This window comes from Zootoca vivipara, chromosome 1 (assembly GCF_963506605.1).
Source record: "Zootoca vivipara chromosome 1, rZooViv1.1, whole genome shotgun sequence".
NCBI lineage: Eukaryota > Metazoa > Chordata > Lepidosauria > Squamata > Lacertidae > Zootoca > Zootoca vivipara.
Window position 1 is genome coordinate 84,979,732 of NC_083276.1, and position 22,990 is coordinate 85,002,721.

General features: G+C 44.7%; 1 protein-coding gene across 1 annotated transcript in view; it reads left to right on the forward strand.

Moving 5' to 3' along the window:
* WNT6 (Wnt family member 6) overlaps positions 1-22,990 on the forward strand; it is a 42,694-nt gene that overhangs the window by 12,775 nt on the left and 6,929 nt on the right. The window contains exon 2 of the mRNA XM_035127192.2: positions 21,516-21,736. Within this exon, the coding sequence (XP_034983083.1) occupies positions 21,516-21,736 (221 nt within the window). The remainder of the gene's footprint in view (positions 1-21,515; positions 21,737-22,990) is intronic.

Here is a 22,990-nt window from a genome sequence, read left to right on the forward strand (position 1 = left end):
CCATCTTGTGCTTCACCACAGCGCATGCACACACAGAGATGTGTGTTTGTGTGAGAGCTTATCTTTGTGATGGGCTTTGGAGCAGGGAGTTCAAGGTAAATGGGAAGAGCTGGGCTGTTTAGATCACAGCATGTAAGCATATCACTGGCTTGCATATCTATATATCTATTGCATCTACCCAGTTGACCTACTGATTATGGACCACCAAAAAAATGTGGAGCCACATGGATACCTCTTACACAGGTGGAGAAGGCAGGATGGGGTATGGCGGAGGGTAGTTTGGCCTGTTGCATCATGGTAATGTAATAAGATACAGTAGATGACAGCACCAGATTTGGGAGTGGGAATCATGGAGGCATGACCATCTCTTCTAAAGGCCACCCTTGTCTCCCACAAGCAGAGAGCCTAGCTTCATACCTTAGGGGGAAACCCAGAGATGCTAATGTGGCAATCCTGTCTTCACTTACAGGAACACCACTGAACTCTGTGAGGCTTACTTCTTAGTATGCCTCATGTTGCTCCTTGACCTTAGATTCTCATCTTACTCAAATATATTTCTGTGGGACATCTTGTTAAGAAAGGGGCCTGGCAGAACTTGCAAGTTGCAGTCAAACATTTTGTCATGGAGAAGGAGCCATTTCAGACATTGATGCTAGAACGAGTATCAATTGCTACTTTATAAATGTTAAGGGAACTCTCAAAAATGCCCCAAGGTTCTCACTTAAATTTAAGATGGTGGAGCTGTAAGGAACACCATCAAATGCCTTTGAATTTGTACGAAGATGCTGAAAACTCAGAGCTCATCTTAGACTAACACATCTCTGTGTATGAGCTGCCCCCCAACTTTAGATGCTGGACCGTGGGATTGAGGTTTTATCATTGTAACATTTGGGCTGCTTAATTGCTCAGCTGCAAAGGCAGAGATGAGTCAGGCACACGAGTGACGTCCAGGAAACTCTTTAACCCAAAGCACTGGAGTCAAGACTCTCTGCCCTGGGGGTGCTGGAGTCCAGTTGTGTGGTTATAATAATTCCTTTAGCCCCAAATCCCTTTGCCTGTGCCACCTATGGGCTTTGTGTGAAGCCATAGATTGCCCACTTCTAAGAGAATCACAAATGCTTTTGTGGCTCTGTGTGTATTTACTTACCGTCTTTGCACTGCAAAGCTGTGGGAGGAGGGAAACCTGTGGCTAAGGCTGGGATGCTGGTGAAAGATCTGGGTTTGGTTCCCAGATCTGTCAGTGACTCTCTGGGGGATCTTGAGTAACACGCTTCCTGTTTGTCTGCATTTGTCCGGCCATCTTTCTCATATTAAATGCTCATTTTTCTTTCTGTTACACACAGATCGTGAAAATGCTTGTACATTTGTTGCAAACACTGTTTTTCATATATATGCATTCCCATATATTTGTGAACAAGATCTTAATTTTTCATATTTTAGGCAGAAGTAACCTCTCTTGGCAGGTGCAGCATGTACTGGGTCAAACACACTGCCACTTCAGAAAGAAGTGGGACTGCCTTGGAGACTCACCTGTACCAGTAGGACCAATGTCAAATAGATCCTTAGTTTTGCAGAGAGAGGATTGCTAACAGAATAATTTAAGTCTGATACACTATTTGTATTAATGATCCCTCTGGGGTGATGCTGGTGCCCCCACAACAGGTTTACCTGTATCTACCGTCTGTCATCTTGTATATTGATCTTCCCATAGAAGTATTAGAAGTTTTCTGTCACCAATCACATCAGAACAATGTTTCTTTATGCTTCACATATTTATCTTTTATGCTGGATATATGGCTTCTTCACAGTGTGGCTGTGTACATACACCCATTCATTCTGCATCTAGTGCACTCCCACTAATGGTCTGGGAAGCAGTGTATAGATGATGTTAGCCACAATCCATATATACCCTGTTGCTTCTTATAAAATACCAATTTTGATGCATTCCATCCCACCACACAACCAGCTTTGATCCAAAACAAGCAGAAGAATGATATATCTCTCTGCTTCTTCAGCTGGTAAGGTGTCTTTGAAGAGTGCAGTGACGATTGAGTGACCTGCACAGTTTGCTATGCAGAGGAAGGATGGAGGACTGTCGCTTCTGCAACAGCCCATTCACTCACCTGCATGGAATTCCAGGCACTCAGCTGCATTGATTCATCATTGCCTATGGCTACCAGGCAAGGGCTTAAATACAAGGGAAGGGCTGTGGTTCAGTGGCAGAGCAACTGTTTTGCATGCAGGAGGTCCCATGCTCAATCCCCGACAGCTCCAGGTGATTCTAGGAAAGCCTCCCTTTCTGAAACCCCGGAGAGCTGCTGCCAGTCAGTGGAGACAATACTGATCTAGACAGAGCAATGCTGTGACTCACTAAGGCAGACATCAGCCAGGGCATGATGATGCTGAACAGGAAAGGATTCCACACTGGGGAAAGAGGAGTTCCTTGGTCAAAAATGTTCCGGAAGTGTCTCAATAGGTATGATACTGTGCAAGTGTCAGGTGGCTACTCTTTTCTTGTTTTATGGCAAGCTTTTGTGCTTCTCATTTAACAGTAACAATGCCTATAAGCGAAGCTTTTCTTTTCACTGCTGTATCTCACAAATTTTGGGCGTGTGAGCTTAAGACATAAAGGTGGAGTATAAACTGTAACAACTCCATTTTTATTTTAGACTAGTCATGAAGCCCGTTAAATTAACGGGTGCTAGAACAGACCTGTTGCTCTAGCAACCTCGGGGACATGCACAGAGCTGACATTGCCCGCCGGCCGCCACTTGTAATGGCTGCTGCCGCTTAGAAGTAAGTCCACGCGAGAAGTAAACGGCCTCGCAAGTGCGCCTGCGTGGAGACAGAGCGCGCTCGCTCGTGAGCACTGGGCTATCTCGCGTGTCCTCTTGATTCTCTCGTGAGAGCTGCTCCGAACGCCAAGAGGCTGAGCTCCCTTACACGCCGGCCAACACGCTCCATCTCTGTGCTCCAAGTCCCAATGGCTGTCCATGGGGCACATGCGCAGTAGCGCAATCCCACGGACACAGGGACTGGACGCAGAGACACTTGCACTTTATTATATAGGCTGTTGGATATCATCAGCATTCAGTCATTATGTCTGTCAAGTATTGTGGGTGAAGTGTTAAAACTGAGCAACCTGCCTCTCAGGAATCTTTTTATGATATTAATTTTTCTAGAAAGTAATATTTATGCAAAAATATTATTTCATATTCAGCGAGTGTCTATCCAGTAGTGTTGGCTACCAAAGCCCAATATGTCATTTTCTTTGTTTCTGTAATTTGCAAGCCAAGATTTTGCATGCTTTAGGGTAGTCAGATGTTAAGAGCTCCTGCATCTTTAATAGTGCTGTGGAAGACAGGACAGCTATTGCTTCTGTTAAAGGTGCATGAGTCCTGTCCTCCTTTGCACCTGGCCAACCCAACATACTCCCATTATTAATTTAAATGACTCAGAATGAAGTTGGAATGGACCACATCACACAAATGCAAACACACTGTTGCCTCCCAGCTGTGCTTGAAACTCACAAAGCAAAGCAAACACAAAAACAGAGGCTTTGGCACCTTAATTGTGTTTGCTGCAGCAGACCTAACCCTCTGGGAAGTGTATCAAATGCCTTAAACAAATTGTGACATTGTAATGGCTATTTTAGGCACCTCTAATAACAGTTGCACTGTAAATGTTACCACTAATGGCAAAGTATTCATCCCCAAGTTACATATTAATGACTGAGAACTATGCAATTATTCAAAGTCAGACAGAGTTCATTGAGATTGAAAGATAAGATCAGGTCTGCTTGAGTTCAGTTCATGGTTCTGACATTTTTTGTTACTAGCTTGAATAGCCTTACCATTGGATGCCAATGATTAGCTTGGGTTTGAATAGTGTTTACAGGATCAGGGCTAGCACCAGGAAAGTAAGCCTTGGCAGAATCCAATCTGGATAAGGAGCAAGGCTGGAACATATCCAGGAAAGGCAGGACAGACAGGCAAACTGACTATTTGTGATAGGCAGCAGTCACACTGTTAGAGAAATCCCTCCCAAGGGTGATTCATCAGGTCCAATCTGTTGACAATTTTAGGCAACTAGTAAAAATTCTTTCTAACAAGCCTTTCATGATCCTGGAACTTCTTGCATTTTTATTTCTTTATTGCTCAGAGATTTTATGTTTTGTAACTAAAATAAAAAAATTCCTTCAGTAGCACCTTAAAGACCAACTAAGTTTATATCTTGGTATGAGCTTTCGTGTGCATGCACACTTCTTCAGATACACTATACTACCTGTAACTATGTTTTGTAACTGTTTGATCATTTTATTTTATTATGACCAATGAGTTGCACTGTTGTGGAAATCAGTCAAAACCATTGGCCAGTAGAGTTGGCATCATTTCCCCTCATATGAATTGTCTCTTCCTTTAACAGCTGCATAATCAGCAGAAATTCAACATCCACCTTTCTTTTTGGTGGCACTGGGAATGCAGTGATGTGAGAAATTCCATGTTGAATGCAGCTGTTAAATCGGCTCTGGAGCATGTTGTTGAATAAATTTGTATACCCTTCATCTGAAGATCCCAGGGCCTATGTGCACACAGCAATCTTGTTTCTAGTGTATCTGAAGAAGTGTGCATGCACACGAAAGCTCATACCAAAATATAAACTTAGTTGGTCTTTAAGGTGCTACTGAAGGAATTTTTTATTTTGCTTCGACTCAGACCAACACGGCTACCTACCTGTAACTAGCAATCTTAATAGTTCTCTCTCTCTCTTTTTTAGTTTTAAAAATAATCTTTATTTAAGTCATTAAAATACAATACAAAGAAAAAAAGTACACCATTTAAACAAATATTTGTTAAAATAAAAATAAAAAAGATTAACTTCCCAATCACCACACATCACTTGGCTTCTGAATTCTCTTTAGTTTGCGTTCCTAACCATTACATTACATCTCTGATTGAATTTTTCCAATCCCTTATTATTTTATTTATTTTACTTTCCATTTTCCCATCCTTTTTACAAATTTCCCCATTACAGCTTAATTTAGACAGATCATCAACTCCGTTTTTATATCCTTTTTCTTAAAATACTCCTCCACTACCCCCCATTCCAATTTAGATTTTTGTTTAGAAGTATTCCTGATTGCAGCCGTCATTCTTTCCAAATTCATAAATTCTATTAATTTTATTTGCCAATCTTGGATTGTGGGCACCTCAGTTTTCCTCCATTTTAATAGTTCTCTAAGGTGTCAAAAGTGTTTAGGACCAACCAACAGTAGATAGTATTGAATGCTAGTATAGAGGGAAAATCATGAAAGCAAAATAAATAAATAACAAATAAATAATGTTAATAATATCATGTTCCTTCCTAGCTTTCTGCAGCCTGAGGTCTAGGGACACCATATGTTTATGTACCTTGACCATCTCAGAGGTTGCCTGAGGTCAAGGCAAGCCATATAGGATGACTTCCTTCCTTATGTGGGCATTCCTTTCTGTGCGGGAAAACCACATGTATACCACCAGTAGTGTGTGAGAGCTCATGTGTGAAACACCTCACGGCAAAATAAATATCACTAGTGAAAAGTGCTATTTTTCTAGAAAAAAAAAGTGCTGGGACTGGAACTCACCATGAACATCTCCCTTGTTCTCTTAGAATGGCGTTGTAGCCCACCCGAGATGTGCCAGAACTGAGTTCCAGTGAGTTCCAGCTGAAAAGAAAAGCCCTGCTAGTGAGAATGAGAAAGATGTGAGCATCACCCAGAGCATAGGCATAGCCAAGTGGTATGACAGAAGGCAGGGAGAGCAATAATAGACAGACAGAGCCAATGAAAGGCTGAACCAACTCATTCTGGTTTTGTCCCCATTCTCCCTGCTGTATTTTACAAGAAAGGGATGTGGGTGGTGCTGTGGTCTAAACTGTGGGAATGTTAGGGATGTGGATTAGGATATATTATTTGATAGATCCTATCCAAGCTTGTGTTAGCAAGCTTCCAATATCAGCAGAGTGACATTCCCCTTTTGTGTGCAGCAAAGCGTGTGCGTTCAGGTTTGCTAAAACCTGTACAATATTATACATCCTGGCAAAGTCCCCTTTGTCCCTCTTAAAAGAAATACACAACACAGTGTTTATAAAATAAGATAGAGTTTACTTACAGTTTCATCCTGAGTTAACAGCATAATCTCAGAAAGGCAGGCTTGCATAGAAAAGTTACAAGTATATACATCTGGAGTCTACTTAGTAAAGTGAGGCTCCATTTGGTCTCTCTCTTGGCTGCAGGCCAAGAGGGAGAACCATTCTAACTGGAGATTCTCTGGAGATGTGTTCCCATTGAAGGAGAAAAGGCTAAGAGAGAGAATGGCTGCTGGCTAGGGTTTTGTCCCAGCTAATCCATCTCATCTGCATATCTGGAGGAACAGGAACTTAATCAGGTGTCCCTCCAGGTGAGTTCCTGTTAGTGGACACTCTAGGAACTGTTGTGACTTGTTTGCCCCAGTGTTCCATCCCACATAAACTACTGAGCCTCTTGGGCTTGCTGATCGGAAGGTTGGCGGTTCGAATCCCCGTTGCTCTGTCCCAGCTCCTGCCAACCTAGCAGTTCGAAAGCATGCCAATGCAAGTAGATAAATAGGTACAGCTGTGGCAGGAAGGTATAAGGTGTTTCCGTGTGCTCTGGTTTCCAGGGGTCCTTTACCTTTACCTCTTACCTATTTTACAAGGGCAACACTGAGACTTGAAAGGAGGAGGGTGACAGGCAGTGCCACTCCCTGGACTGATTTTAAGAACACGGGCATGTAGGAGGGCAGATTGAGGTTAGTGAGGCGGTGCCTCATTTGCCCTCAGGGACTAGCTTCCAGTGTACGCATTTGGCAATGGCTAATAACCCTAAGGTGGCGCTGTGGTTAAACCACTGAGCCTAGAGCTTGCTGATCAGAAGGTCGGTGGTTCGAATCCCTGTGACGGGGTGAGCTCCCATTGCTTGGTCCCAGCTCCTGCCAACCTAGCAGTTCGAAAGCACATCAAAATGCAAGTAGATAAATAGGAACCGCTACAGCAGGAAGGTAAACGGCGTTTCCATGTGCTGCTCTGGTTTGCCAGAAGCGGCTTTGTCATGCTGGCCCCATGACCTGGAAGCTATACGCCGGCTCCCTCGGCCAATAATGCGAGATGAGCGCACAACCCCAGAGTTGGTCACGACTGGACCTAATGGTCAGGGGTCCCTTTACCTTTACCTTTACCTTAATAACCCTAAGCAGCCCGAGCCTCTAAGTTTCAGGGGCAGCATTGCTCTCAATACCAGCTCTTGGCAGCAACAACAGGAAAGGGCTTTTGCCTTCCTGTCCTGCTTGTGTGCAGAGGCAGAATTAAGGAAGTAAAACCAGTTTGATTGCACTGGGCACAGAGCTTTGGGGAGCACTTCAGGGGGTGCCACAATTATTATGCAGAATGGAAGGTGAGAGGCGGGGGTGGGGGACACACCAAATTTTGGTGTCGCACAGGGCGCCACTGAAATTTGAGACCCCAAGGCCTGCCACTGTTGTGTGCTCCTTTTATGTTCTTATAAGATGGGGTGGCTAAGCTTTTCTGGCCTGAGGGTGGCATTCACCCTTGGCCAACCCTCTCGATGCTGAATGCCAGTGGTGTGTGGGCACAGTCACCCACATTCTTGCATACACACACACACACCCTTCTAAGATCAGTGGCACTGGAAAGGGTAAGAAAAATTTGCTTGGGGGTGGGTGGGCAAATCAGGCCCCCAATTTGGAGGTTAGCCACCCCTGTTTTAAGGAATGTCAAATTGCTGCCAAGATTTTCAGCCTCCTCCTCTATGACTTGAGAAAAGACATGGGCATATACGTTCTTGCAATGGTTCAGTTTTCATTGCTGGAATTACTTGCAGCTGTCTCGAAGTGTAAGCAATAACATGAGCAGAGACCCTTAATTAAGAGCTATTGATATTTCTATCTTTCATTGATTTGTCCCATCTTGTGTTTGTTATTCTGTTAGTCATCAGTGTCATGTCCACAAGCTAGAGTGTTCCACAATTCAGATACACACTGCAGGAAATAAAAATTAAATGTGGGACATCAGGGAGCTCCCCCATCCCAATTGTATAATTATGTGGAAGTGGGTAATTCAGTGATTTCTCTTTCTGTTTCTCAAAATAGAAAGAGCCCAGTCACACAACACCTCAAAAATACTCTTTGGTTGCTTCTTTTCCAAGTTAAAGGGCAGTTGTTTTTACTTCAGAGGTTGCACACCAAAAAGTTTTGTTTGTTTTCACTCTGCCCAACTCACATTGCATTTGGTTTCCCCCCTTCTTAATTGTATGCAGTGTAAAGTGTACACACACACACTTTATGAAGGTAGCACTCAAGGGAACAAATGCCATAGTGAAGTTTGCAACATGTAACCTTAGCTCTGCCTCTTTGATGGTGTTCCCAGTCCTTAATTACATAATCTCATCCAACGAAAATATATCACACTCTCAGAACATACAAGCATGAAGCCCTCCTGGTGATTTGTCAGTGCCCAGGAATCCCTCATCTTTCTGGGGTGGAACTATTATTTCTTCCTAGTGCCAAGCAGGGATCTCTGGGCATAATGTTTATAATAATAACAACAGCACATTGTGAAAAAAACAAAACTCAAAAGCTGCATGCATTTTTTAGTATGTCATGTTTTTCTTCCTCTGCCCGTTACCCCCCCCTTCAGTCTCCCTATATTTTTTTTGCATTTTGCACACAAACCCATTTGTATGCAGAGCCTGGACCACTCAGCTCTTGAGAGGAATGTTTGGTGAAGTGAGGCACCAAAGTGAAGCAGCAGATTCTTTTCTCAATTCCTGCACACTGACAGCTGAGTAATTCACCTTACTAGGCCAGCTTCAGGTATATACTGAGGTGGGAGAGGAGCTGCTACTACTGGGTTGATATCCTGGAAGAAAGCAAGCAAGCATTCTGCCAGGGACCTTTTTCACAGACCTCTGTACTGCAGAGTAGTCTGTCACAGCCCAGGAAAGAACTCCCCAGCTACAGGGGCCAGGATACTGGGGATTTCATTCACATGTATTTTTGGATCTGCAGAAGGATGGGATCAGTGAGGCAGGGCAGGCTTGCTTGGAAGTTTATCCCACAGAGTTCAATGGTATTAACTTCTGTGTAATTGTGAATAGGATTGTAGCTCTGAAGAAGGCAGTGATGACTGTTGCCCATTGGAACAGGTAAGGTGCAAGGCACGGAGGCCAACAGTAGGTGGAGTCAGAGCCAATGATTGGTGGAGACAGAAGCAATGACAAGCATAGCTTTTTCTGCTGACCTGCATCTGACTCCAGCCCTGACACAGAGCCAACTAATTCCAGTTCTGTCCCCATCCTCCTCCATCCCAGGTTCTACTAAGGCAACCCTGAGACTTAGAGGAGGAAACTGACAGGCAGTGCCCCCACACCCCTGGGCAGTTTGTAAGAAAGAAGGCAGGCTGGTGGGGTGGCTGAGAACAGGCACATGTTGGTGGGACCGTGCCTTTGTAGAAATGGATTTTGACACCAGGAGAGGATATACTGTTATATCCTTCTTTGCTCACATTAGTGAGATCAGCAGAGTACCATTCTTTGCAGCTTAAACTTGGAAGCTAAGACAAGGTTGATTTAACCTTCTAGAAATAATAATCCAGGATGCTTTAAAGCAGATTGGATATTCCTGGTATTACCCCTTTTCTCCTCCTTAAAGACAACCATCACGTACACATTGGTTTGTGAAGAAATAAAAGCAGTATTTACTTACATAATCTAGGCCGTGAAGCAGCAATTACAGTGGCAAAAGGAAGGCAGGTTTATAACTACTATCTCAGTTACAAAAGTACAAAACCTAAGTTCAAAAATGGTGTTTGAGCTGCAGAGCTCAGACATGCACTTGTGGTCAGCTTGGAAGCATGATAAAGAAAGAAGAGGCTGCTCAGGCAGATAGGAAGTATGGAGTGTTATAGCTCCTGCCAAGATAGACAAAAGAAGCGATCTCACAGAGTTCTCTCTAGCAAATTTTACAGGAAAGCTCCGTGAGCCTCATTCCCTTCCTGTGCTCATCTGGCAAAGCATGACTTGCTGGCTTGACTGCAATAATATCCCACACTACTAGACCAGCCTCCACTGAGAAGAGGGTTGGGGAACCCTCAGGCCTGGGGGCCAAATGTGACCATCTAAGCTTCCTTCTCCAGCCCTTGGGACTCTCCCTAGGCCATACCCCCATAGCAGGCCTGCTCCATGTTCTAATTTTGGGTGTGGTGGTAGTAGGGAACATACACAAATGATGTGATAGATTCCCTCAAAATGCTGCTTTGAAAACCAACCCTGAAACAGCATGTATTTTAACAGAGAAGTAACTGGGAGTGTTGCTAGCTACTTTAAAAACTTGGGGCAAAAGCCCAAAGAAATTTTCATATAATAACATATGCATAGATGTAAATTCAGACTGACTCAGAAGAGGGGAAATCCTGTGGCTGTTACTGTCAAGGGGTGTCAACAATACTTATTTATTTTTGGACACAGTGCACTGTATGTGGATTGAGCCGTCCACTGCATTCACAATCTGTTATTAAGAACTGCTGCCTATGTACATATTAAAATGATAATTCTTGTCCAACATCTCTAACATAACCTTCCTCTCCCTCTCCCCCCCTCCACATGTGACATGTCTCCTCCTTCCCCACCCCATTCAGCTATTGCATGTGCCTCTGGGCAAAATAGGATGGTGAGTGTCTGGGGCTCACCAGCACTGTGTTTTACAGTCTACCCAGCCTCCCTTTAAGCAAAGAGGTTTTTTAAAATCAAGTTTTTAAAAGGATGAGAAGGTGTCAAAGGTCTGGCAAAAAAAGACTGGTAGCTCGGCCGTCCGTCCCCCCGCACCTTAACAACACCTCTGTAAATAACGTAAAGACACCATACATTAGTGTACCCTTCAAAAAGCTGCAATACCCAGCACCTCTAACAAACTAGTTCCCAGGAATCCTTGGCTGTGTGTGTGGTTTAAATTGATTGTGTGTATGCAGCCCAAGCCAGCACTGTCTCATGCAAGTCATGTAACATCATCCGGTTCACTCAGAAACAAGTCCCACTGTGTTCAATAAAACTTAATTCACTCATAAGTGTGTTTTTGGATTACAGTTTTACAGCACAATCCTACCCATATAAACTCAAGACCTATTTAATTCAGTTGAGTTTATTCCCAGGCAAATAATCCCAGGTAGTAATCATAGGGGACTTCAACTTCTCCGATATCTGTTGGAACTCAGACTCCGCCAAGAGTGTAAGATCTGACAAATTCCTCCATTGCATCGCTGACAATTTCATTTCCCAGAAGGTGGAAGAACCAACAAGGGGATCATCTATCTTTGACCTGGTCCTCACCAATAGGGATGAACTGATTGATGAAGTGGAAGTGCTTGGAAACTTGGGAGGAAATTTCTCCTGGGTTTCAGGATACAGAGGCAAGGCAAAACTGATTATAATCAGACACACACTCTGGACTTTAAGAAGGCCAATTTTGAAAAGCTGAAGGAGCTACTGGGTGTAATTCCATGGTCAGAAATACTCAATGAGAAGGGAGTAAAAGAAGGATGGGAGTTTCTAAAAGGAGAAATATTGAAAGCCCAAATGCAGACAATACCAACAAGAAAGAGAAGTGGGAGGCATCTAAGGAAACCGGTGTGGCTGCATAAGGAGCTTACAGATGAGCTGAGAGTTAAGAAGGGCATGTACAGTATAAGAAATGAAAGAAAGGGGAAACCACAAAGAAGGAGTATACATGAGTAGCCAACAGTTGCAGAGGGAAAGTCAGGCTGGCTAAAGCTCAGAATGAGCTCAGGCTTTCAAGAAAGGTTAAAAATAATAAAGAATGTTTATTTGGCTACGTCTGAAGTAAGAGGAAGTGCAAGCAAGTGGTGGGTCCTCTGCGTGGGGAACACAGAGAAATGCTATTGAGTGACAGAGAAAAGGTGGAACTATTCAACACCTACTTTATCTCTGTCTTCACCCAAAAGGAAAGCGATGCCCAACCTGATAATAACAGAATAAACGATGTAAGGAGGGAGCTGCAGCCCAATATAGGAAAAGAGGTAGTAAGGGAACACCTAGCTACTTTAAATGAATTCAAATCTCCAGGGCCTGGTGAGCTGCATCCAAGGGTCCAAGGAGCTTGTGAATGTAATTTCAGGGACTTTGTCTATTATTTTTGAGAATTATTGGAGAACAGGTGAGGTCTCTGCAGACTGGAGGCGGGGAAATGTTTTCCTCTTATTCAAAGGGGAAAAAAAGGAAGATCGAGGTAACTACCAACCAGTGAGCTTGATATTGATACCAGGGAAGGTCCTAGAACAGATAATTCAACAGTTGGTCTGTAAGCATTTAGAAAAGGATGCTGTACTGTAATTACTAAGACCCAGCATGGGTTTCTCGAAAATAAGTCATGTCAGACCAATCTGATTTCTTTTTTTGATGGAATTACAAACTTGGTGGATCAGGGAAATGCTGTGGACAAGGTGTATCTTGATTTCAGTAAGGCATTTGACAAAGTCCCCCATGATATTCTCACGAGGAAACTGGTAAAATGTGGATTGAAAGAGGTAACTGTTAGGTAGATTTGTAGCTGGTTGACTGACCAAACCCAAATATTCATGAATGGTTCTTCATCATCCTGGAAAAAAAGTGACAAATGGGGTGCCCGGCCCCATTGTTGTTCAAACATCTTTATAAATGACTTGATTGAAGGAGTTGAGGGGATACTCATCAAATTTGCAGATGACTCCAAACTGGGAGGGGTAGCTAGTTGCCCACCAGGACTAGATGGACTTTTGGTCTTATCCTATTTATTTACCAGTTTTAAACTTATCTATTCTGCCTTTCCTCCAGAAAGAATCCAGGGTTAATAATAAACGACAGCTGAAAACAACCTTCTAAAAAGGTTTAAAAACACCGGTGTCCTTATTATCCCCACAAGGTAGCTTAGAATGAGAGAGTGAGTGTGGCAGGCCCACAACCACCCAGTCAGGTTGGTAGCTGAGCAGGGATTCGAACTCCAGTCTCCCTGATCCAAGGACTGAAACGCTCACCAGGAACGCTCACCACTGCGCCGCAATGGCTTACCGAGCAATTTCCGGGACTAAGTGCCAGTGACCCTTGGTTCAAACGGAGCCCTTGTTGTTTACAAAGTATCACAGGAGTCCCTTATTACAGACGCCGCGGCATTAGAAACAACACAATAAACACCTTTCATTTCAGATGCAGAGTTTGACTTTTATGCGGGGCTTTTATTACTTTTATGTAGGTGAGCTAGCAGATGCGCGCGTGTGCATGTTTTCTATGCTTGTGCCCTGAAAAGTCTCCGGAGGGGGGAACCTTCGATTGGGGGGGGGGCGCTTGGGCCCACCACCCTGATTCACACCCGCCCCTCGCCGCTTGCTCGTCTCCCAAGCACTTCGGCCCCAGAGAGGCCCCACTCCGCGCTCGGGGGCCGCTTTCTCGGCGCAGGCGGGGCCGAGGGCGCGGTAATTGCAGACCCAGGCGAGGTTTGCGCCGGGGACAAGCTCAGGCAGGGCCCCGCGGGAGCTGTCGGCTTCCCCCACCAAAGCAGTAGCAGTTTGGCAGCATTTTTCTACCCTCGCCGCCTTCCCGGGGGTGGGGGACGGACGAGAGCTGACAGCTTCCTGTTGTCTCCTATTTTTCCACCCCCGCGTCGTAGGTTAATAAATAAAAAAGAGAGAGCTGCGGTGGGGCGACCGCATTTTTCTCGCTGCCCGTACCCTGGGCGCGCCGTGCGTTCTGGTCAGCGTGCAACGGACGCAGCCGAGCTGGGACGGGGGGCGGGCCTTTGGGCGCTCTCCGAGGAGGACCACCGTGGGTGGGAGGGAGAGGAGGGCCGCTGGCTGAGCGCTTCCCCGTCGGATCTCGCCGGGGTGAACCACAGTTCAGCGTTTGATCCTCCGCCCCGGGGCTTGATCGTTATGTTTAAAAGGAGGACAAATTGTCCCTGCTTAATGATACCCTTGCCCAGGCCAAAACTCCGGTGTGGCGCGTAGCGGAGCGACCCCCCCAACCCACCCCACCTCGCGCCACTTCACCCCCGACGCAGTAAAGTCTCAGCTCGAGATCGCCCGGGCTCTTTTCAGCCCAGGGACCTGCTTTCCATGGCAGCAGCGGTCAGCTGGGAAACATGGGGTGGATCTGGTGATGAAAGACTGCTCTGGCCTCGAGGGACTGGGACCCTGCTCAGACTCTCGGCTCAGTCATAAAGTTCAGTGGGTGACCTTGAGCCAGCTGCAGCCCCTCAGTCTATCTCACCTGGCAGGGTTGTTGTGATGATAAAATGCGGGGGTGGTAGGAGAACAACCTATGCCTGGACTGGGGATCCTTTTGGAGATGGAAGAATGCACTCCACACTGGGCAACTTTTTATTCAAGGGAGGGCACATGTGGGGGGTGGGTGAGGCCACAGGCAAAAGTGGATGGAGCAACCAATGTAAATTTAGTATTTTGGTATTTAGCAGACCAAGAAAAGGCAGGATGTATGTAATAAATTAAAGCTGCTTTGAGCTTTTTCCTCTGCAACTGAATATAAAGTCCTTCCATATCTGAGGGACTCACTGAGGTCCTTTGACAAGTACCCTTTTCTGGGCATCCCTACCTTCAAAAGTTAGGCAGATGGCTGCAGGGAAAGGGGCCATCTCTGCAGTGATGCCCTGATTATGGAAGTGCCCTCTCAGACTTGTGTGCCTGGTTCAGCCTTTGTTACCTTTTAGACACCAGGCCGTCCTTTCCCACCAAGCTTATTACAACAGCTTGGGCTGTTTTAGAGTTTGTTATCTTTTTATATGCTTGTAAGGGGTGCTTTCTGGCTAGTTCTCCTGGAGCTTGTTGTATATTGTTTTGGATTCTAGTTGTGAGCTGCCTTGAAGATTAGAAATATTGGGAAGGAGGAATATACAGTATATCTGCTTGTGTGTATCCATGAATGAGAGATTTTCAGGCATACATAACACCCAGCACCTCATGCTGCAACTTGCAGTATGTGTGTGTTGCTGGAGGAATAGAGGGAGTTTTGATAATCCTCCCCCCAATGTCACCTCAGCCCTCCCAGTTGTTACCATAGTTGCTCTCATGATTCTGAAGCCTATGCAGTTCCCTTTAGCGTGACTTGTATTACTTGATCCTAAAAGTAAGAGATAACCTAGCAAATTGATAATATAAAGCTTGTTTTTGCTTTCACACAGACACATTGCACACACATTAGAGATCTGGCCTTACATATTTTACACTTTTTGTTTTGGCAAACAACACTCCACCCCAAAGTGGACACAAACTGAACATCACAAAATGTAGATTTATTATCCCTACAGACTTGTTTTCTTTTGAACATGACAATCAGAATAAGTTAGTATAAGCTGCTCTTAGCCCTAATTCTATTTCTGTGGTGACTGAGTATTATCTATTCAGATGCTGTGGTATTTCCCCATGCAGTTCCATTGTGATATATGTATCTCTGTTTCCCTTTGCTTTGACTTACATCTGTATGGTGCCGCTTGTTACCACAGCAGCACAGGAGCTGCTTGTAGTATCACCCCACACTTTTGCCTTAATATTTAAAGGCCCAGTGTCTTCTGGAAAAGGCCAGCTGCATAGGTTCTTCCCACCCTATTGTCACCTGGCTAAGAACAGAGGGAGCAATTGGTGATTTACACCCCAATATTCCAACAGTGGTAGCAGAGTTCTGGCAGAGCTCTGGTTCCGATCCACGGACCTCTGAAAAGCGTGAAAACAGGCACGTAATCAGGCCTCAATCTGCAGCAGCTGATCCTGAGGAATTTCGCCTGCTTGGGAGTCACCGGTTCCTGCGTTCCAGGGGAGGAAAAGAACGGATAGTCTGCGTTCCTTATCACCCCCCCCCCAAAAAAAACTGCTCCCATGCTGCAGCTGTAACATGCCTAGCTCTACAATTCTATGATCGGGGTGTCAGCTTGAATAAAATATGGGGGGGGGAGGTAATCTCCGCCCTGCACAATCGATCACAAGATGTGGCACACTATTTGAATGGCAATGCCCATCAACTTGGGGGGGGGCAGCCCCCTCAAATTTTGTGGTTGAAGGAGCCTCAGCCCCTAGGAGTTGACTCCTATATGTCTATGATTCTATATAAGGGGCATCTGAGGCCCACTTTTTTTTTAATGGCTGTTTTCTCCTCTCTTTTATTGAGTGCAGACCTATGAGATGTATTTGAAAAGAGCCCTGCTGTTTGACTAAGATCCCAAAGGATTGCACTTCCAGCCCTTGTAGCTGGAGAGAAACGTTTTGAGAATGGTCGGGTAGCTTTGTCCAATGCTGCCTTAAACGTATAGACTGGACAATGCATTCAGTGCACAAGGAGTGGAACTTCAATGTCCAGAGCAGGTGACTGCCTCTCTCCATGGTGCTTATTCAGCTTCAACCCTTCTCCATCTTTCAGTGCCCATTGACTACTCTTATTCATGTATTCATGGCTGCATGGGACTGCTGCTCCAAAATATGAAAAAATGCAATAGTTTATAATCAATTAATGATTTGCATTAGATATCATGAGACTAGCATTTGGGTTTCTTTGGTACTGTACCTTATCAAGCTCCTCAGCCCCTCTTTTCTTTGCACAGAAGTTACACATCCTGTACTTGTGACGTTGTGTCAGCTATGGCATATATCTAGCAAATACCTAGTTTGTGTCATGGTTCAACAAAGCTCCAGCTCAACGGCCTGCTGTCAATTTGCCCCTAGTTTTGTTGCAATCTGAAAAATACAGTCTCAACAGAGCCGTATGGTGTGATTCTTCAGAATGTGTAGATTGGCTCATACTTAGCCAGGCCCAGCAAAATTACAAATTTGATTTATGGAGGCATTTTTAACATGTACCAATAAATGGCAAATGGACTGTTTACTCTTCTTGATCTGTTGAACTCGGGACACATCATGATGTTTCCCATGGCAAGGAAAACGTACAATGCATCATTTCTATGGCTATAGCTGTGTATGTGAACAACACTTTGGGGACATTGTCAAAACCAGATGATGCAGATTACCCACCCTAATCTGAATGTGGGATTACATAATGCTGAGCACACATTCCAAATAGGAAACAGCTCAGAGTTGACTTTGCACAGCTCTGCAACCCAACGTACATACTCCTGAATAAAGAGAAAAGTACAACTTGGAAGCTGTCAGTGATTCTGTGGAGATGGCCAAAGAGTAGAGATGGTGATGAGGTAGAAATGCAGGGGGCGGCAAAGCAGACAGGATGTGTGGTAGAGCTGGGGGACGTCCATGTTAGCATGCAGTATTTGCACCAGAATGCTCTTCCTGGTTTCTGCTTCTTTGCTGTGCCTATGAGAACAGTACCCATTTGCAGTCCTTCCATTTCCTTAGCCTTACTGAAGTATGATGACCCTTCTGCATTTCCAATCAGCACTCACTGGTACTCAGGATTCCACTAAGTGCAAGTTAGGTCTTATATATGTCTGATATATGGTATGAGGTTAGGCCTCTGGATACCTGCTGCTAAGGAGCAAGATCAAGGCAGGGCTGTTGCTGTCTTGGGTTTCACAGAGGCATCAGGTTGGTCGCTGTGGGAAACAGGACGCTGAATTAGATGGACCTTTGGTCTGATCCAGCAAGGCTCTCCCTATGTTATGAAGAGAGTGCATGTTTTTGTACCACATGGGATGCCTCATTCTAGAGCTAGTGCCAGCATGATGCAGAGCAAAAGCAGCTCATGACTGGATCATGATGGATGACTAGGAAGACGGGACAAATAGAAAGTGCAGCGCTGCCTGCGTGGTCTCATTCACAAGCACAGTCATTGCCTTAAAAGTTCATGGGTGGTGCACATGGATTCCTTAAACCCTGTGCTTTATAACTTCCTCTCTGGACATGTACCCGGGTCACTGAGTTGTGGGGCTGAACCATTGCTGGGAATCCCCTGGCTGCCTCAGCTTCTCTAGTGACTCATCTTCTTCATTGTGATTCCTCCAGAACTTGCTGAGAATGGCAGAAGATGAGCCAGGCAGTAAGGAGCCTTTTTGTGCCCTCTTTTCCAACAAGATAGGCAAAGATCCAAGTGGGGAAATCCCCTGTAAGATCTGTTAGCTCCACTATCTGGGACTCTGAACAGGCTTGGCAGCCTTCTGAATTTTAAGTGTTGTGATGCTGAGGTTTCCCCTGAAATAAGCTGCTAGTTATATACAGTACCACAATCAGGTATCACACACTGTGAAGCCGCCTGCCACTAGAGAAAGAATGGACAATAATGAAACACTGGGCACAGCAGATTAATGTTATTCTTTGCCTTCCTGGTATCAATCAATCCCTTCCTAGCCCATAGCCCTGTCTCAGATATCTAAAATGCATTGCATTGCATGTTGCAGAATGAAAAAGTCGCATGTGTCTTTGATGGGTACTAAATATGATGGAGGAAACTGTTCAGGAGTTGATGCACAAGGAAGCACCAAGTGCCTGAGCACAGGGAGCCTCACCAAACCCTCTCTCTGGCCGTTGAAATTTAGCAGAAACATGGCATATTTTCAAGTTCTGCTCCATGACCATGAAACAGCAAAATTGTTCTTTTTAGAAATGAACATTGAGATTATCTGGATGTTGCATGTGACTGCATAGATAGGTACAGTAAGACATCTGACATGAAACAGGTCTGTACGTTTCTCCCAGGAGAATTGAAGCCCCTTGGATTCTAGGGTGAGGAAATTCCTGGGACTAGTCTCCCCAAAAAGTTGACAACAGACACATTCTTAAGTGTGATGAGTAAAACCCCTGCACTGAGAATCATCTGGTAAACCAAGGAGGAAAGCTGGCATACACCCAGAGCTTGTTTACTGGCCTTTATCATTTTTCAAGGCCAGTCAGCTGTTTCCTTGAAAAGAAAGCTGTTTCTCTGGATTGTGCTGTTCCCTACCCCAGAACAAGCAACATTTCTAGAATTCATTAAGTTGTATCCAACTTAAGTCATACACAGGGTGGACCTATTAAGAACAGTTATTATTTACGTATGCCTAAATTAAGTCAATTGATTTCTATTGGTCTGCTCTTGGGTATGGCTTGGTAAAATACAACCCACTGTGTTTTATGGACTTGTTTAGGACTATGGACCATTCTGCATAGAATAAAGTGATAGTGAGATGACCTGTTCTTAGACTATACCATGTCAGACTATAGATTATAGTATTTATTTTTATTTTTAAAAACCCACTCTGTCTATAGAAAACAAGCATGGCTAAAGAAGAGATTTAGTGTAACCCTTTCCTTACGGTTACTACATTCAGAGAATTAAAAGAAAATATGGGGAAGTATTCAAAGATATATATGACCCCCTCTTACCTGTAGTCTGAAGTACAGCCCAAAATTCTACCACCCCAAGTCTCCTGTTCTACTGTATTCTGTGTAGAATGGTTCCCAGTGTGTAGAACCGATTCCCAGTGACAAGTGAAGATCACCCTGCCCTGGCCTAAGGGGGGAAATAAGTCTCAAGTTATGTCAGAGCAATTCACTAAAATCCCACCTAAAAGTCAACTGGTAGTGATTTTTTTTGGGGGGGGGGAATCATGTGAAACAGCTGTCAGATTGAGAAAGTGGCAGCTAGGAGGAGGGTCCTTTGGTGTGAGCCAGCATAGCAATTTCTTTGTACTTAAGCTGAGGACAAACCACAGGCAATGAGTGCTTTTATTGCCCTGTTAGTGAGTATTCCCAGGGCATCTAGTTTGCTATTGTTACAGACAGCAAGTGTGCTTCAGTCTGACTTAGCACAGCAGATGTTTTTGTTGTAGTAGTTAGGTATTTTAGAACTTCTGTAATCCATTCTTCACCTAAAGGGCCCAGAGCAGAGAATACATATTAAAACAAAACAAAACAATACAAAAATATATATAATTCAAAGTACAGTAAAATCACCAAGTAGGAGCAGAAACAATATGCACTTAAGTTGCTCCTCAGAGAATGAGGTTTATCCTTATTCCTGGGACTTTAGCTAGGATTTATGTCACTCATTCATATTCCTTGAAAATACACACTGTCAAACTTTGAATACAATAAGGTGTTTTTTTTTAATTACTTGTAAGAGCATTTGTATTGTAAAATACTCAACCCCAATGCTTTTTAAAGTTGGCTTTGCATCCTTTTAGAAGACTGCATTCTATTCTGCCTCCTTTTTCTCATAAGATCAGTGTAAGTTATCTGAGTGTCACCTACTCTAAAACCTCTAGGCATTACTATGAACAAAATAGGAAATAAAGCCCATATATATGATGGACTTAAAAAGGAACATCAGTGACCCAACCCAAGCTATTTAGGGGGAGCCTCCCTGTCCAAAACAACAACCCCAATAAAGAACAATTGTCAGCTGGAAGATGTGGACTCAAAACCCCTAATAACTGTGCCACTATTAAAACTAATAAAATTGCAACAAGTTTACTAAAAATCAGGGGGAAAATAAAAGTCTTCTTGTTTCTAGACTGGCCCTGTGTAGACATCTTGGTTCAGTGGATAATTTTATCACTTTGGGGCTTTCCCAGATGGTTGCTATTTGCAGGTGGGATTCAATCACCTATTGGCAAATTAGGTAAAGGTACTGGTACCCCTGACCGTTAGGTCCAGTCCAGTCACGGACGACTCTGGAGTTGTGGAGCTCATCTCACTCTATAGGCTGAGGGAGCCGGTGTTTGTCTGCAGACAGCTTCCGGGTCATGTGGCCAGCATGACTAAGCCACTTCTGGTGAACCAGAGCAGTGCACGGAAACACCATTTACCTTCCCGCCAGAGCGGTACCTATTTATCTACTTGCACTTTGACGTACTTACAAACTGCTAGGTTGGCAGGGACTGAACAACAGGAGCTCACCCCGTCGCAGGGATTTAAACTGCCGACCTTCTGATCGGCAAGCCCTAGGCTCAGTGCTTTAGACCACAGCGCCACCCGCGTCCCCACTGGCAAATTAAGGTTGCACAATTAAAGCTGATTGGAAGGTGTTGCACAACAAACCTGCTTCCCCAAAAGACCAGAATTTTTGAGAGAAGGAAAGTGATAGAAAAATGCACTGGGACATGGGCATAGCCAAGGGGTATAGCCTATCCCCCCAAATCCTCAAAAAGTATTGAAAAGCATGGAAAATACTCAAATTAACTGAGGTTCTGCTCCCCCCACCCAGCAGAAGCCTGGCCCCCAAACAAAAGCCAATCTCCCAACATAAAGCTCAGCTGGCTACGCCCATGCACTGGGAGGTGTGGAATAACTCTTGCCATGATGCTACATTGTCTAGCTTCCCTGCATAAGATCAGAATGAATGCTCATTTAATAGCCAACATCATCTAAACTCCCTGCAAACAAATCAGGATTAATGCTCAATGAAAAAGTCCCCTGGAAAACACCCAATATCTTTTATGCCTATCCTAGGCCTAACCATTTCTATGGAGCTAGAGTGTTTCCTTGTCTTTTCCCTCCAACCTCTCCAGGGCAGTGGGCAGCCCATTGGTCATGGATCCCAACAGCATCTGCCGGAAGACCAAGCGGCTGGCTGGGAAGCAGGCTGAGCTGTGCCAGACGGAGCCTGAGATCATGCAGGAGGTGGCCAAGGGGGCCAGGCTGGGCGTGCGGGAGTGCCAGTACCAATTCCGCTTTCGTCGCTGGAACTGCACCAGCCACAGCAAATATTTCGGCAAGATCCTACAGCAGGGTGAGCTGGGCAGTCTCTGTTGTTTGGGGAGGCAATTTCTCCCTTTGGGATTTTCCCAGAGACTAGAAGGCAGGTCTAGCTCTACCACTGGGCAAAGCGAGGCAATCACCTTAGGTGGCATGTGGTGTGGGCAACATCAGCACCTCATAAGTCTACCCTAGCCACACACATCCCAATAGGAGGACAGAGGTTTGGATGCGCCACAGCTGAAACTGGTCTCCTGCCAGTAAAAGATGCTGTCCTGTCACCAGCTGAAGTACAATTCACCTGCCAGTCCAGTCGGCTTCTGTATGTTGACTAGGAAGGGAGCAAAATGTCTTATCCCAATATACCTTATCCCAATTCAAGGGACACTGTTGATAGCAGAAGATCACCTCAGCCATAGGGCCTTCACAACCAAAGAGAGAAGGGAAAGGGATATGTCTCAGAGGTATGCCAGAGGGGCAGGAGACCTTTTTCTGAATGGGCCCATGTTGGGATGCAGAATCAGCAGAAATGCTTTTCTGTCTGGCCACATCCACACCATACATCTAAATCAGTATCCTACTAAGCAGTCATGGCTTCCCCCAAAGAATCCTGGGAAGTGCAGTTTATTAAAAGTGCTGACCACACAGAGCTGCAGTTCCCAGAGCCCTGAACAAATTGCAGTTCCCATAATTCTCTATGATAGTTAAAGTGGAATAGGAGACCTGGTGTGCGTGTGACCTTCTGTCTATGCCTGAATGCTGAAGTGTACCCATGAAGAGAAGCATTCCCCCCCCCCCCCGCCCCCGCTGTGATATGCTGAAAAGCACTGTGGCCTCCAGACAGCAACCAGATTTTTCAGTCAGCCTGCAAAAGCTTCACACACCACCAGCTCCAACTTTGTGTGTACACAGAAAATATGTCAAGGTGCGAAGTAGTCTGCATTCTGCATGTCAGTTGCCACATGCATTTCATAATTTGCATGAAACATACATCTCTATGCAGCTGTTGCATGTGATGATACACACAAAGGTTTCAAATCATTTCCAACACCGAAGTGCTTTCCATGTCGGAAAATATTGGGAAGAAACCTTTATATGCTCCAACCCCTACAACTAATTTCATTTTATATCATTTATAAGGGAAGAAGGGTTATCCATTTTTCTGAAGGGCTGCAACATGGTTGATTAATTGATTGAAACCTTTTTGATCAATTAAAAATATTCCTCCAGGCAGCAGATATTTAAAAACAAATTGTAATTATTTTAATTGCTACCGTAGGTACTTACA